Source organism: Gracilinanus agilis, chromosome 2, assembly GCF_016433145.1.
Source record: "Gracilinanus agilis isolate LMUSP501 chromosome 2, AgileGrace, whole genome shotgun sequence".
NCBI lineage: Eukaryota > Metazoa > Chordata > Mammalia > Didelphimorphia > Didelphidae > Gracilinanus > Gracilinanus agilis.
In genome coordinates this window covers 287,562,629-287,580,129 of record NC_058131.1, presented here as the reverse complement: position 1 = coordinate 287,580,129, position 17,501 = coordinate 287,562,629, and the positions used below count along the sequence as shown (strand labels likewise).

General features: G+C 41.0%; 1 protein-coding gene across 1 annotated transcript in view; it reads right to left on the bottom strand.

The window, feature by feature from the left end:
• The window catches only part of LOC123233641, a 33,114-nt gene that overhangs the window by 3,398 nt on the left and 12,215 nt on the right, over positions 1 to 17,501 (bottom strand). The window contains exons 2-5 of the mRNA XM_044659703.1: positions 10,046 to 10,378; positions 6,112 to 6,216; positions 3,610 to 3,646; positions 2,721 to 2,757 (exon numbers count right to left, since the gene is read on the bottom strand). Coding sequence (XP_044515638.1) covers positions 2,721 to 2,757; positions 3,610 to 3,646; positions 6,112 to 6,216; positions 10,046 to 10,378 — 512 coding nt within the window. The remainder of the gene's footprint in view (positions 1 to 2,720; positions 2,758 to 3,609; positions 3,647 to 6,111; positions 6,217 to 10,045; positions 10,379 to 17,501) is intronic.

Sequence of the window (17,501 nt, the reverse complement as noted above, 5' to 3'; positions counted from 1 at the left end):
TTATGCCCTAAGGACCCTCCAAGCTTTGGCATTCTGTGATTCCTTTCATCTTCCAGCTCCCCACTCAGCAAGCCTCCTGGAGAAGATTCTTCCCTTGGCTATACCCATGCTATATCTGACCAGTGAAACATAAATGCGATCAATTGTCAAAGGAGCCCTGTTAGGCAGGGTCCATAGGAACAGCAAAGGGCCTGGCCTCTGAGCAGGCCCAAGAGCTCTGGGCAGGATCCCTAGGAGGTCAGCACCATCGCACGTGGGCTGCTGATTGTCGCTGTGGGATGCCCTGGCCTCCCTCCAGCTTGCCAGTTTCCATGGCACCCGTCACCATGGTACCTTCAGTCCAGAGGAAGAGATGGGGAAGGTACTTACCAGCAGAGCTGCCACTCCCCCTCCCCCATTCCCTTCCATCCTCCTGGGAGCACTGCATCACCCTCCCCCAACTAGCTCTGAAGATGGGAAAGCAGTGGGGAGGAACAGACCCATTTTATTCGATGGACTGAACAGGGGAGAGGGAGTGACTGCCCTGTTGTGAATCCTAGGGTAGCGGCTACAGTGTCTTAGAGGATGGGAGCATTTAGGGCTGAAATGCATCGAGTACCCTATCTGGAAGGGACCTTTGGGATCATCTAGTCCAGGGGTCGGCAATGTATGGCTCTCGAGCCATATCTGGCTCCACCTCCCGACCTGCCAGTCTGGGCAGAGCCCCAGGATGTGCCCCAGGGGGCCCTTCAGCCCCCGCCCCATATTCCAGCGCCTTCTGCCTCCATTCTCCTCCTTCCGCAGGCGTTTATGGCTCTCACTGCCAAAAAGGTTGCCGACCGTTGAATTCTAGTCCAATACTTTCATTTGACAGAGGTAAATGGAAGCCCAGGAAGGGGAAGGACTTAACTAAGGTCATACAGTGAGTCAGTGGCAAAACTCAGATTCAAACCCAGGTCTCCTGACTCCAAATCCAGTGCACAAAATTTCCAGTATGATCCACAACTACACACAATAAGAAGGTTACTAAGGGGGCAGCTGGGTGGCTCAGTGGATTAAAGAGCCAGGCCCAGAGGCAGGAGGTCCTGGGTTCAAATTTGACCTCAAACCCTTCCCAGCTGTGTGACCCTGGGCAAGTCACTTAACCCCCATTGCCTAGCCCTTACCACTCTTCTGCCTTAGAACCAATACCCAGAATTGATTCCAAGACAGAAAGGAAGGGTTTAAAAAAAAAAGAAAGAAAGAAAGAAGAAGAAGGTTACTAACTGCAGAGGAGTCAAGTCCATTTGAACAATGGAGTGGTCATGCTATGTCAAGACCAGATCAGAATCAATTAACCCTTAAATGTGAGCCATTGTTATTTTCAGGGAAGGTTTTCTGGAAGCAGTAGGGTTTTGAGGGAAAGGATTATTGTTGGTCCTTTGTTTCTGAGGAGGACCAGAGACATCGTGGGTAGTGTCTTGACTTGGCAGTGAATTGGATTTAAGTGAGGCAGAGTTGCACCAAGTCGTTGGCCTCCCTCTCTCTTCAGAGTCATCAAAGTCCTGAGGCAAGATAAAAGTCTGACTGAGCTCTAAGTGCTCCACAACATCTGCTTTAGCTGCCTTCCTGGCCCTTGGAACAAATTGTTCTCGTCTGCCGGTTCCACCGGGGGAAGTCTTCACATGCTTGGAGGAGACGCCCCTCTGTCTCACTGAGGGGTCTGAGACCTGCCACTTACTCTCCATCTGGTTTAGCCTGTCTGCTGGGATGGCTTTACCAGCCTATGGTTGCTATAGCTTCTTGGAGCCAAAAGGAGAGAGCTGAGTGCCAAATGGACACCAAAAGATGAAAAGCCCCATAAAGGGCTCAGCAAGCCCTCCCACCCACCCTCTCTGAACACCCAAAACAATCCAAAGGGAAGGATATAGATGGATCAGGAGATAGACTTGTAGGTAGAAAAGAGTAGGGGGAAAAAAGTACATATGTATGAACTCCTTGGGCATCCTCATGGTATCACAGACTCATAGAATGGCAGGGCTAGATGGGATTATAGACATCTCTTTGGCTGTGGAGCCATGGACAAGCCATTTCTTTCTGGGACTCAGTTCCCTCCTTGGAAAAATGAGGTAGTTGGTCTAAATGATGGCTAAAGTCTCTTTCAGCTCTGACAATCTGTGTTTTAAGGTCCCTCCCAGCTGTGACATTCTAGTACATGTTATTTTAGTCCAATCTGTGACATATTAACCTTTATTTTTTTTAACCAATTACCTGTAATAAATTTCCACTCAAGTTTCCCTAAGTTATATGATTGAACTTATCTCCCTCCCTCCCTTCCTTTCCCCATCCTGGTATATGACATATTAATTTGTGACACATTCTACTTCATAATGGTCTCAAGAACAAGTTCCTTCAACCCAACTGTATTTTCCCTCTCTGGAATCCTGCTTTCTTCAGGAAGACTTCCCTGATTATACCATACCTACCTCTAGTTCTATCTTTAGTTAGACTTCATGATTTCTGAAGTCTCTTGCTTAATCCATATTCTAAACCTTACCATATGAGTATGCATGTATGTTCATCTTCTTCTTCCTCATTAGACCAGAAACTCCCTGTGGGACTAGACTATCTCTTCTAGTTCTACTCTATCCTCTTCCCTAAAAATACTTAGCACAAGGCCATCTTTAAAGCAAGTGCCCTGTAGTTGCATATTGACTGACTCCATTCCTACCTTTCATGGGGCATCACAATCAAGCCCTTACCTCTTTCTGGGATTGGTTGGTCTTTGAGGCTTCTGATCTAAAGAAGAGAAGAAAGAAGATGCAGCCAAAAACAGCACAAAATTAGTTTTTCTAATCTGCCACCTTTGAGGAAGTGCCTAGGGAAGGGTATATGATCAACTTATGTTCTGGGAAGCAGTAAAGGAGAGTGGTAAGAACCCTAGAGTTGAGAGACCTGGGTTCTAGTCCCAATTCTGCCACAGAATTGCTTTGTTTGCTTGGATATGTCACTTACTTTCTCTAGGTCTCGGTTTCTTCCTCTATAAAGAGGGCATAATAATCACTACACAAAAGGATAGAAAATAGACCTAGGCTGGCAAGTTGTAAGGAACTTCAAGGTAGAGGCCATAGAATGTCAGAACTGGAAGGTTCCATTTACAGTACCCTAATTTTACAGGGGAAGAAATTGAGGCTCAGAGTCATGTCAAGGTCACATAACCATTAAGTGACCGAGTGATCTGAATATAGGCTTTCTAACCACCTGTCATTTCTTTCATTCCTTCATCTCAGAATGTTGCATTTTTTAAAGTGGGGATGTATTGAGTCTTTGCTCTTTTGTTCCCTGGGACAGATGACCTCACTCTATGGCCTGAGTAAAAGGTTAAAAGCTTGGTCCCATTTCTTGAGCATGGGGAGACCCAGTGAGAAGGTATAAATTCTCCTTCTCCAGCCTGGTCAGGGTTGGACCTTCTGGGGCAGAGCTTGGAGGAGCATAGGCTCAGGCAAGGGGTGTTCAGATCTTGGGTCAAGGATTTTAGGAAATATACTGTATTGGGAAATGATCTGGGCTCAGTGGTAGAAACTTTCTCCTAGGAAGAGAGTAGGCATGTGAAGAAGAGAGCAAACTCCCTTTTGGGGCATCATCCAGTACCTGGAACATACAAACCGGGCCGAACATGGGCTGTGACCTAGATGGAGAAAGGGAAAAAAGACGATGTTAGACCTCTAACCCAGGCAGGGATAGTGTAGCTTTAGACCCCTTCTAGGGAAAGGCAAAGTGTGATGGCAGATGTAGGCCCAAAGCTTTGGAGCACCCCCTTCTCCCCGACCTTTCTTTCCCCCATCTCCAGGCACTGCTGCAAAGAGAATCTGGAGCTTGAGTAGAGACCCTGGGAGGCCTCATGTGGGCTCCCCAAACTGGCTCTAAAGGAGGCAGATATACCCCAATGCTTCTATACATGCATTCATCTAGTAATCCCCCACATCTAGGACTAGGGCCAGTTCTCTGACTATAATAAAGACTCACTGGTTTCTTTACACCACATACTTCCTACCCACCCATCCAAGCCTAGTTTCTATAACTGCTTTTCCACTTTAGAATTGCTCTTGGATGCCAATTCCACAGGTATAAATACCTTCTGGGGGTGGGAAATCAAGGAAGACCACACAATGGGATTTTCCCCCAAACCCCACATGATAATAGCACGTTGAGACTTGCAAAGTACTTTACAAATATTACTTCATTTGATCCTCACAGCATAGCCTGGGAAGTAGGTGCTTTTACTATCCTCAGTTTATAAATAAGGAAACTGAGGCTGCAAGGTGTTAAATGACTTACTCAGGGTCATATAGCTAATAAGCGAGAGATGCTAAATGTGAACTCGGGGCTCCTGACTCCAAGTTCATAGTTCTATCCAGCACATCACCCAGCTGCCTTATAGATTTCCTTTAGAGAGGCAACATGTAAGAGAAAAGAAAGAACTCTATAGATGAGAATCAAAATAACTGGGTTTGATCTGGCCATTCTGGAGGGTGGTTTCAAATTTTGCCCAAAAGGTAATAAAAGGTCTATATCCCAAAGAAATTTAAAAAAAAAAGAAGAAAAAAAAGGAAAAGGACTTATATGTAAAAAAATATTTATAGCAGCCCATCAGTTGGGAAATGGCTGAACAAGGTGTGACATATGATGGTGATCGAATCCCATTGTGCTATAAAAAAGGATAAGGAGAACAATTACAGAAAATTCTAGAAAGAGCTGCATGAACTGATGCAAAGTGAAGTGAGCAGAACCAGGAGAACATTATATGCAGTAACAGCTATAGTATACAACTATCAACTGTGAATGACTTAGCTGTTCTCAACAACACAGTAATCCAAGACAATTCTGAAGGACTTGGGAAGAAAAGTGTTATCCACCTCCAGAGAAAGAACTGATGAAATCTAATGCAAATCAAAGCATACTGTTCTTTTATCTTATTTTTCTTGGTTTTATTTTAGTCTATTTTCTTTTTCAATATGATGAATATGGAATTACATTTTGCATGACTGCACATGTATAACCTATATCAAATTGCTTGCCCTCTCAATGAAAAGAGAAGGTGGGAGGGAATTCAGAACTCAAAATTATTAAAAAAACAAAGGTTAGAAATTTTTATATGTAACTAGAAAAAAAGTTAATTTTTTAAAAAAAGAACTAGGTTTAAATCTTAAGCCTGTGAGAGGGGCCTTAGCATCCCCTATCCCCTTTTTTTATAAAATGAGGAAGTTTGATTGGATAAGGCTGTTTCCAGTTCTCCCATTTTATGTTCTATGGGTCCCTTCAAGGTGATGGTCTATGTTTTAGATGACAAATTACTTTCTATCTAGATGCAGTGTGGCAGAGTAGATAGAATGCAGACAATTTGGGAGTCAAAAGATCTAGGTTCGAATCCTATCTTGGAAACTTACTAACTAGGAAATCATGGTCAAGGTAACCTATTAAAGACTCATTTCTCTCATCTGTGAAATGGAGATAATAATCCTCACAAAATTCTCATATCACAGGGCTATTGTGAGTGAGGTTTTGCTACTGTGACATTCAGATGAAATCTCAGCTTTAGAGCTGGAAGGAACCTTTAAAGACTGTTGAACTCAACCCTCTTATTTTATAGATGAGGATCTGGAGGCCAAGTGAGTTTAAAAAATGTGTTCAAAGTCACACAGGTAGTGAGTGGAAGAGCTTGGTTTTGAACCTGTGTTTTTTGACTCCAAATCCAGCACCTTCCTTCTGCACCACAGTGAGATGACAGATGTTGGGATGGTGAAAAGCAGGGTGGTAGAGTGGATAGAGAGTTTTTCTCAGCAGTAGGAAGACTTGGTTCAAAACCCACCTCTGCCACATACTAGCTGCATGACCCTGGGCAAGTAAATTGAGCCCAAGGTAATAAACTGTGGAGGAGGTATTGATTTGCCTTTGGTTGGGGAAGTTCCTCTGAGCTTTCTAAATGGACAGAATCACAGGTTCGGTCCCTCCACATCTCAAAAGCCAATGGGTCTGCACAGGTGAGAGGAGACACTATTGTTTTCAGTGCTGTTCTCCCTCACTGCTTCCTCTACTCACAGACTTTTACCCCCAACATCCAACCTTCTGGGACCCTGAAAAATTAGTTGTCACCTGTTTGTCTTTTGAAGTAGCAGAAGAGGGATAAGAAGACAAGGCTGAGACACACGCATCCGGCTATGGCAGCTACGATGATGCCTGATGAACTTTGGCTGTCTACTGTAATGAAATAATAAACATTTATTTAAAATAATGATAACAATAATAAGGGGGCAGATAGGGGACTCAGGTCCTGGGTTTGAATTTGGCCTCAGATATTTCCTAGCTGTGTGACCCTGGCCATGTCACTTACCCCCCATTGCCTAGGCCTTTTACTTTTCTTCTGCCTTGGAACCAATACATAGTGTTAATTCTAAGATGGAAGTTAAAGATTACAAACAAAATAAAGTCACAAACAATGATAAATGTTTGACTAATATGGAAATGTGTTTTGCATGTCTGTCCATGTATAACCTATATCAAATTACCTGCCTTCTCAATGAGGAAGGAAGGGAAGATGGGAGAGAATTTGTAAATTGTAATTGTAAAATTGTAAAACAAGCATTCATTAACTGTCTGCTGTGTACCAGGCACTGTGGTAAGCACTGGAGATGAAAGCAAGAAAGAGAGTCCCTGCCTTCAAGATTACATTCTAATGTGTGAAGGCAACACATAAAAGAAGCGTGTGTGTGTGTGTGTGTGTGTGTGTGTGTGTGTGTGTGAGTGTGTTTGTGTGTTTACCGAGCATGGAGGCATGATGGAGAAGTCCTAAGTGCAGCCTGGTGAGAAATGAAAAAATGAGATAAACTGTATGTACTGTGGGTATTTTTGGAAAAATCAGACCCATTTCCATTTTAGGCTTCATGAATACATGCATTCATTCATTCATTCAAAAGTGCTTACCCTAGGTCAGGCTCTCACTGTGCTAAGTGCTTTTAACACAAAGATTAAAACCAAAACAATCTCCACCTTTAAGGAGCCTAAATTCTATGGGAAGAGACAACATTTTTTAAAAAAATCTTATTTTCTGTCTTAGTAACAACTCTGAAACAGAAGGTCTAGGGCTAGGCAAATGGGGTTAAGTGACTTGTCTAGGGTCATACAAGTGTCTGAGGCCAGATTTGGACCCAGATCCTCTCAATTTCAGACCTGGTACTCTATCCACTGTGCCACCTATTTACATAGGACACTAAGTGCAAAATATATTTAAAGTAATTTTGGGGGAGGACAGGAGCAGCTACAAAGTTCAGAACAGGCTTTCTGTATGTAGGAGGTGGCCCTTGAAGGGAGCTTTGAGGGAAGCTATAGATAGGTTCCATGAAATGGAGGTGAGGAGGGAGTGGATCCCAGGACAGGGGAACAGCCAGTCCAAAGACACAGAGATGGGAGATGGAATGTCATGAACAAGGGACAATCGCCAGACTGGTCTGACTTGGGCTGGTAACGGTCTCAGTCAGAACTGATCTGAGGTCTTGAATTTCATTCTGGGCACATTTCAGGAAGGAGATTGCTAAGCTGGGACATGTCTAGAGAAAGGGTAACCTTAGGCTGGTGAAGGGCCCCAAGACCATGCTGTATGAAAATTTGGTACAGGGGATGGGGGAAGGTAGGGGAAGGTGTTTAGCCTTAAGAAAAGGAGGCTGATGCGCTTTTTGTGGTGGCAAAAAATTGGAAAATGAGGAGATGCCCTTTGATTGGGGAATGGCTGAACAAATGGTGGTATCTGTTGGTGATGGAATACTATTATGCTGAAAGGAATAATGAACTGGAGGAATTCCATGTGAACTGGAAAGACCTCCAGGAACTGATTCAGAGTGAAAGGAGCAGAACCAGGAGAACATTGTATACAGAGACAGATATACTGTGGCACACAATCCAATATAATGGACTTCTCTACTAGCAGCAATGATAGATTCAGGACAATTCTGAGGGACTTATGAGAAAGAACACTATCCACATCCAGAGAAAGAACTGTGGGAGCAGAAACACAAAAGGAAAACAACTACTTGATCACATGGGTCAATGGGTATATGATTGGGGATGTAGACTCTAAATGATCACCCTAGTGCAAATAGTAATAATATGGAAATAGGTCTTGATCAATGACACACGTAAAACCCAGTGGAGGGGGCAGCTGGGTAGCTCAGTGGTTTGAGAGCCAGGCCTAGAGATGGGAGGTCCTAGGTTCAAATCTAGCCTCAGACACTTCCTAGTTGTGTGACCCTGGGCAAGTCACTTAATCCCCTTTGCCTAGCCCTTACCACTCTTCTGCCTTAGCATCAGTATTGATTCCAAGACAGAAGGTAAGGGTTTAAAAAAAACAGCCAAAAAAAAAAAAACAGTGGAATTGCTCATTAGCTACAGGAGGAGAGGGAGAGAAGAAGGGAGGGAAAAAACCACGAATCATGTAACCATGGGAAAATATTCTTAATTAATTAATTAAATGACCTTAAAAAATAAAAATACAAGAAAAGGAGGCTGAGATGGGGAGAAGACAAGACCATTTTTTTTAGATATCTGAAGGTCTATATGGCCCAGAGGGAACAGACTTATCGTGTTTGATAACAGAGGGGAGGGTTAAGAGCAATAGAGAAAAAAAAAGAAAAAATTTTAAAAGAGAAAAAAGGGGGGAAAGAGAGAAAGAAGGAAGGGAAAAAAGATCAATAGAGAAAATTTTAGGGTAGATCTGAGCTAACAATGAGTTAAATAACTTACCCAGAGTTACCCAGCTTGTAAAGGTTGGCGAGAGAATCAAGCTTTGGTCTTTCTTTTCCAAGTCCATGGCTCAGTGGAGCCAGGAACCTGAGATTGAATCTTGTCTTTGCCATCTACTTTCTGGGGCATTATAATTCCCTAAAATTCTATGTTAGGTTCATTGCCAAGGAAGCAACATGGCGTAGTTAAATGTGTAAAGGTCATTTGTAGAATAGCAGACTCTGGAGCATTGAACTACAATATTATAAATATAATGGAAGAGGATTGTGCTGTAAGAAATAATGATTATGATAAACCCAGAGAATCATGGGAAGCACATGCCTTGCATGTGCTTCATAAATGTTTGCTGACTGGCTGACTGAATAGAAACAAGAGGGAGAATCCTCAGGAAAGTATGCTGGAATTTGTAGCCTACGAAGTAGATACAGAGTTGTAAGGGATCTTAGAAGTAATCTAGTCCATCCTTTTATTTTGTGGATTGGCAAACTGAGGCTCCAAAAGGATCAAGAGTCTTATAGCCACAGAACTTCAGAATTGGATGGGTCTTTACAAGAATATAGGAATGATCTATGTCAAAACCACAAATCAAGTAACCATGGGAAAATATTCTTAATTAATTAATTAAATGACCTTAAAAAAAATAAAAATACAAGAAAAGGAGGCTGAGATGGGGAGAAGACAAGACCATTTTTTTTAGATATCTGAAGGTCTGTATGGCCCTTTCTTCCTAATGTGTGAACTCCTTCCCTCAACCAGCCTATAATTTAAGAGACCAAGATTTACTAGTCTGAGAAGTTACCTAGGAAATTACCTGAAACACATGAAGGTAGAGTGACTTGCCCAAAGTCACATACCTAATTAGTGTCAGAGTCAGAATTTGAATCCAAGTCTTCCTGACTCAATTGAAAACCATCTTTATCACTACATCAGCTAATGGTGCAGTGCCTAGAGTGCTGTGCTTGGAGGACTGCAGTTCAAATCCAATCAGCTATGTGACCCTGGGTAAATCACTTAGCCTCTATCTGCCTCAGTTGTCTCATATCTAAAATGAAGGTATTAATAGTACTTATCTCCTAGGGTTGTTGTCAGACTCAAGTGAGACAATATTTATAAAGCACTTAGCTTGGCACACATTGTGGCTCTTCTTAGATATTTATTCCCTCCCCCTCCACCTGTCCCAGGGACATACACATAGGAAAGAGCAGAGCTCGGTTTGAGATGTTGACCCTCCTAATCCCAATCCAGTGCTCTTTTCCCTCCCCATCCCCTTTGCCTTTCTCTGGATTATACTCACCTATATAGAGTGTGGTGTTACTCACAATGGTATGCACCTCATCCAGGATCCCTTTTCTGAACTTGACACATAAGTAGACTCCCGCATCCTGCTTAGTAATGTTGCTTATGTGGATGTCCAGGATGTTATTTGTGTTCTTCACCTTTTTCCCACGGGATGAGGGATTTTTGTCACTGTAGATGAGCTGCCCATCAATGCTGCCCTTTAACCACTTCACTGGCCCAGGTGGTTCTTCATTTGTCACTCTGCAGTGCAGTATCACTGAACTTCCGATGGTTGCTCTCTTAGAACTGAAGGATTGTGCTATGTTCTTGGGTTCTGGGGCTGGGGTACCTGAGAAAGAAAGCAATCCAAGGGAAGATTAGCTTGGGGAGGGAGGGACGGGGAGAAGAGGGGAGAGACTTGCCCTTCCATTTTGGAAAGAGCTGGGATATATTGGTGAGCGTTTTGGCTGAGGAATCAGAAGCTTTGGATTAGTCTAGTTTCTACCACCACTGATGAGGTAGCAGTATGATACAGTGGAAAAGGTGCTGGATTTTAAAGCAGGAGGGCCTGGTTTGGAATCTGAGTTCTGCCACTTACTCTCAGAATGAACTTGGGTGAGTCATATTTAGTATAGTTTTCTCATTTAAAAAATGAGGAGATTGGACCAAATGACCTCTAATGTCCCTCCCAGCTCTAAATCCACACTCTTAGGTTTAGGGAAGTACCACCTCGTTAGGCTTTTTTCCCCTTTCATTTATCAAATGGATTAATTTGGATTTGATCATCTAAGTCCCTGTCTAGTTTCAACATTCTGTGTCTTATGTTCTAATGTCCCTTCTAGCACCAAAATCTTGGGGTCCTGTGTTCTAATATCTCTTCTTTCTATGATATTGTGTCCTGTGTTCTAACATCCCTTCCTTCTCTGATGTGCCATGCCCTGTGTTCTAATGTCCTTTTCTTCTCTGATGTTCTGTGCTCTGAATCTAACATCCTTTCCAACTCTGGCATTCTATATTCTAACATGCTTTCTAGTTATAACATTCTAATTTTAAGAGCCTAAGATGAACCTGATTTTTTGCTTCTATGATAGGCCCCATCCAACCTGCCAGTTTGGCCTGAGAGACTTTGTCTGTCAATATTAAATCCCTTGAGGAGAGAAAGATTTGGTGATTCTTTGAGGCCTGGGTTTGGATCTGCCTCTAAGGCTGGGCATAAGCTCTCCTGCTATGATGAACAAGGAAAAGTTGAGAAACTTGCCCTGGTTTCTATCTGTAGATAGAGCAGCTGCAGGAGGGAAATTATTTCCACAGAGATGATTTTTTTAGACTCTAAACTAGGATGACCTCTGGCAGCCTAGCCCATGGCTTCTCCTTTTTTTTCTCTCTCTTTCTATAGTTGGAGCAGATGGTTTCTAAGATGCCTTCTGATGGTCTGGAAATTTGAGTCCTTGCTAAATAAACAATGGATATTTACTAATCCTTCACAATGGTAAAATGCTTGAGCAACAGAATGCCAGACCCTTTGGAAGTCTTCAGACTGCAGAATATGCAGAATATCAGACCTGGGAGGGGCCACAGAACACAGAATGTCAGAGTTGGGAGGAGCCTTAGACCAGAATATCAGAGCTGGATAGGGCCTTAGAATTTGGAATGTCAGACCTAGAAGACACCTTAGGACAATAGAATGTCAGACATAAAATGTTAGAGGTGGAAGACACTTTGTTGATCCAACTCCCTCACTTTATAGAGTATATTTTTTTTTATAGGAAATACAAAGATTTAAGACAATTCATGATGAAAAATGCTATTTACCCCCAGAGAGAAAACTACTGAATTCTGAGTGCAGAATAAGGTAAATTTTCCTTCATATTCTTTATTTTTTCTTGCTTTTTTTTCTGTAAATGGATAATGTGGAAATATTTTGCATGACTTCACATGTATAATGAATATCATAAGTTTCTTTTTCAATGAGGGAAAAGGACAGAGGGAAAAAGAGAATTTGGAACTCAAAATTAAGAAAATTGAATATTAAAAAAATGTTTAAAATGATGGCTTCAGTAATTGCTTATAAGATTGTCTAAATAATTGACCTGTGAGCCTTAACAACAAAAATGACCCTTCATATCCTTGTAAAGGAAGGGAAAGACAATATAGTACAGTGAGTCAGGTCTTCTGGTTTCTAGGCCAATCTCTGATCTATAGTGTCTGGCATATAGAAAGCACCTAATTGATTGATTGATTGATCCTCTTAGCTATGTGACCATGGATATAAATCACTTCCCTCCTCTGGGTCTCAGTTTCCTCATCTGTAAAATGAGGGTAATGATACCCCCACCCCACTTCATTGGGTTGATGAGAAGAAGGCCCTTTAAAGCAACATGGGAATGTGAGTTATTAATGGATTTTAATTCCTACTCCTTATAGGTAGCTTGGCATAGTGGGCAGAGCCTGCTGGGATTGGAGTCAGGAACATCTGGATTTAAATTCTGCCTCTAATATTTATTAGCATTGCAAACCAAAGCTAGTCACTTTACCTTCATGTGTTTCAGGCAATTCCAATAGAACTTTTCAGACTACTAAGTAATAGCCTACTAAGTTATAGGCTGGTTAGTGGAGGGAATTCATATACCAGACATTCCCTATCCTTACACAGATCCTTCCTGTATATTTGTTAGGACTTTTATGATTATGGAATTCTGTAATTCTATGATGTTCTGTGCTATTAATAGAAGAAGTACTGATTTATAGGTCAGGAGACCTGGGTTCTATCCAGGGGTTAACTCTCTGGGTGACCTTGGGCAAGTCACTTTCTCACTGGGCAATTCTACCAAGAGTGCATTAGTGTACCTAATTTTCCACATCCCCTCCAGCATATGGAATTTTCCTCTTTCATGTTAGCCAGTTTGACAGATATGAAATGATATTTCAGAGTCATATTTCTCTAATCAATAGTAATTTAGAGCCTTTTAAAATGACTATAGCTAGCCTTGATTTCTTCTGGAAACTACCTATTAATATCCTTTCACCATTTATCAAATGGAAAATGGTTTTTAATTTTATAAATTTGGTTCATTTCCCAATATATTTGAAAAATGAGCTCTTTATCATAGAAATGCTATAAAAATCCCTCCCACCACATTTTATGCTTTTCTTCTAATTTTGGCTACAATGGTTTTGTTTGTGCCAAATCCTTTCAATTTTATGCAATCAGAATTATCCATTTAACCTCCTCTGATCCTCTCTATCTCTTTTTTGATCATAAACTTTTCCCTTATCCATAGTTACCTTATTCATAGATAAATTTTTCCATCCTCCTCTAATTTGCTTATAATATCACTCTTTATATCTAAATCATGTATCCGCTCCAACCCTAACTTGATATATAGTGTGATATGATGGTTTATGCTTAGTTTCTGTCAAATTATTTTCCAGTTTTCCCAGCAGTTCTTGTCAAATAATGAGTTCTTGCCCCCAAAGCTTGGCTTTTTTGGGTTTATCAAAAACTAGATTACTATAGTCATTCATTACTGCATATTATGTTTTTAATATATTCCACTGATCCACCACTCTATTTCTTAGTAACAGATTGTTTTGAAGATTATTACTTTTTAATAGTTTGAAATCTGTAATGCTTCTCCCCCACATTACTATTCTTGACCTTTTGTTTTTCCACATGATTTTGTTGTTATTTTTTCTAGCTCTAGAAAATAAGTCTTTGATGATTTGATTCATATGGCTCTAAGTAAATTGATCTAGTGTAAGAAGGGGGGGTAACAGATGGATGGGGTGTGCTCTGGTAACCCTTTCTTGACTGAATGGACATGGACTCACGGCCCCTTCCTTCCTGGGAAGACACTTGGGGGTGTAACTCATGAGGGGGTTCCCCAAGTTGGAAGTGCCAGGGATGAGAGGATAGTGGGAGATGATGTGAATAAAATGAGACCCCCCCTGGCCCCTGACAATTGCCCAGAGCTGGGTGATTTGATCTGAAACTTCCCCCCTACCTCAAACAGGCTTCCAATCAATATGGAGTGTTGTGCTCCTTCCACCCTCTGACCACAAGATGAAACCTCCCTCCTAGAAGTCGCTATTCCAACTCTGTTTGAATATAACTCAACAGAGGGTTCATTCAAAGACAATATATTTGAGGATAGAGGGAAGGGATTGAAGATTCAGGGAAGAGGGAAAGGGATGAAACTACTCTAGTCTATTTCAGATTCTCCTACTGGATTTCTTCTGTAGCTCCAATCACAGGTAACTGTCCCGAACCCCAGTAAACTCCTATCCTAAAAGATCACAAATGGCGAGAGAAGGAATGTAACTTCAAGCTCAAACAAGGCCCTCGGTTGCTGGCTCCCTCCCACAGGAGTCCCAGGCTCCTTGTCCTACTCAGGAAACTAAGATATTTGTCTTCTTAGATGTTTGCAGAAGATGTAGATTCAGCTAGAGTGGCTATGTCAGATGGTCAAGTAAAATCTCAGATTTTGCCTTTTGAAATGATCAGAATCCCACAGAGATTCAGAGCCTCACACCTCCCTGCCTTTTCCCCAAAGGTCCAGAGATCAGTGAGTGACTGTTGGTTCATTCCAGAATTCTCTCCTCACACCATCATTTCTCCTGGGTTCCTCAGAATTCCATCAAAAGCTTTTCACAATGCATGCTTGCTTGGCTTTTTTGCTTAAGTCCACTCAGTTTGTTATGTTAGGTAATATTGCCATTTTTATTATATTGGTTCAGCCTACTGATGAGTAATTAATATTTCTCCATTTGTTTAGATTTGTCTTCATTTGTGTAGGAAATGATTTGTGATTGTGTTCATATAGCTCCTAGATTTGTCTTGGAAGGTAGTTTCCTAAGTATTTTAGATTGTTTGCAATGATTTCAAATCGATTTTTTCCCTTCTCTTCTGTCTTGATTTTGATTGTAATATATAGAAATGTTAATAATTTATGTGGGTTTATTTTATATCCTACAACTTTTCTGAAGTTGTTAATTGTACCAATTAGTTTTTTAGTTGATTCTCTAGGGTTCTCTAAATATACCATCATAGCATCTTCAAAAGTAATAGTTTTGTTCCCTCATCATTTATAATTCTTTTACTTTCTTTTCCTTGTCTTATTACTATAGCTAAGATTTCTAGAACAATATTGAATGATAGTGTTGATAATGGACATCCTTGCTTCATCCCTGATCTTATTGGGAAGGCTTCCAGTTTATCCTCATTACAGATAATACTGAAAGCAGGCATTTCTCAAGTGCCCACTATGTTCCAGGCATTGTGCTAAACATTTTACAATTAATATCTCATTTGTTCTTCACAACAACCCTGAGAGATAGATGCTATTATCACCTCTCTTTTGCAGTTGAGGAAACTATAGCAGATTGAGTGACTTGTTAAATGACTTGACCAGGGTCACACAGCTAGTCTATATCTGAGGCCAGATTTGACTTTAGATATTTCTGATTCCGGGCCCAGCTTTCTATATACTTTGCCATCTAGTTCTCATAATGAAACAGGAGCTTGACAGCACAGATTTAACATTTCTCTTGGATGAAAAACAATATTCTTTTTTTCCCTTTTTCTCAAATCTACCTATCCTCTCCCAATCTGTCTGCTGACCTGTGCTGAAGGAATTGAGGGGATTAGGACAGCAAGTGGGAATTGAGTGAACCACACTGACTCCATTCTGGAGACGGCTTAGTTCTCTTTCTATTCAATTATGGGCCTAATCTAAATTCTCTCTTGTGAGAAAAGTTTTTTCAGTTAAGGGAATTGGGAGAAAACCTTATTGCATTGTTTGAACCGAGCTTTGCATGGGTGAGAAACTGGACCATTTATTGCTGCTGTTTAAAGACTCTTAACCAAGGACCCAAGTTATGTTGACCAGAAAGACTGTCAGATCCTAAGATTGATGCAAGTTCTCTCATAAGTGTACATCTCAAGCATTCTGGTCTGATATCTTGCTCCTTCTGATCAATCAGTCATTGTTTCCATGTTCCTTTGATTATTTACAGATATTTGGGGAGGAGTGGGATACCTCTTTTCTTGAATTCTGGGAATTGTACCTGTTCACTCTCTTCTGACTTAGAAAGTCTAATCTTTCATATAATTAGAGATCAGATTATCTAATGTTGTATTGTTTCCTTTTAATTATTTGATTGTTTAAAATCGTTTTTACTGTATTCAGTTTTTTCTCTGTATTTCTCTGTATTCAAGGGTCATCCCTAAACTGAGGAAGAGGCTTGGTCCCAATTTTTTGGGCAATTAGTTTGCATTGCTTAATAAATCAATATACTCAGAAGATCAAACATTGGGTATAGAAATCTGTCTGACCTACAGAGAAGTAAGAGGGGAAGAGGATAAGAGAAGGGGGTAGCTATTAGAAGAAAGGATGGATTGGGAGAGCCTGTGGTAGGAAGCAAAACGCTTTTGAGGAGGGACAGGGTGAAAGGAGAGGGGGAGAAAAAGATAGAGGCAGAGAGGCAGAGAGAGATAGAGAGAAAAGGATCAACAAGGGGAAAATATGATGGAGGAAAATACACAGTAATTGTAACTGAAAAAAAAATTTACTGCAAGTTTCTCTGATAAAGGTCTCATTTCTCAAACATGCAGAAAAGTGCATCAAATTTATAAGAATACAAGTCATTCCCCAGCTGATAAATGGTCAAAGGATATGAACAGATGGTGAAATCAAAGCTATTTATAGTCATCTAAAAAAATGTTCCAAATCACTTTTGATTAGAGAAATGCAAATTTTAAAAGCCCTTAGGTACCATCTCACACCTATCAGATTGGCTAACATGACAGAAAAGGAAAATAACAAACGTTGGGGGAGATTTGGGAAAAATGGGACACTGAAGCACTGTTTTTTAAAAACATTTATTAATATTCATTTTTAACCTGTTTACATACTTTATACCCCTACTTTCCCCTTCACCTAACGCTCTCCCTCCATCCATGGCCAACGCACATTTCCACTGGTTGTAACATGTGTCCTTGTTTAGGGCCTATTTCCATATTGTTGTTAGTTGCATTGGTGTGGTAGTTTTGAGTCCTCATCCCCAATCATGTCCGCCTCAGCCCATGTGTTCAAGCAGTTGTTTATCTCATATGTTTCCTCTCCTGCAGATCTTCCTCTGAATGTGGGTAGCATCTTTACCATAAATCCCTCAGAGCTGTCTTGTGTCATTGCATTGCTGCTAGTACAGAAGTCCATTGCATTTGATTTTACCACAGTATATCAGTCTCTGTGTACAATGTTCTTCTGGCTCTGCTCCTTTCACTCTGCATCAGTTCCTGGAGGTCTTTCCAGTTCACCTGGAACTCCTCCAGTTTATTATTCCTTTTAGCACAATAGTATTCCATCACCCGCATATACCACAGTTTGTTCAGCCATTCCCCAATTGAAGGACATACCCTCCTTTTCCAGTTCTTTGCCACTACAAAAAGCGTAGCTATAAATATTTTCGTA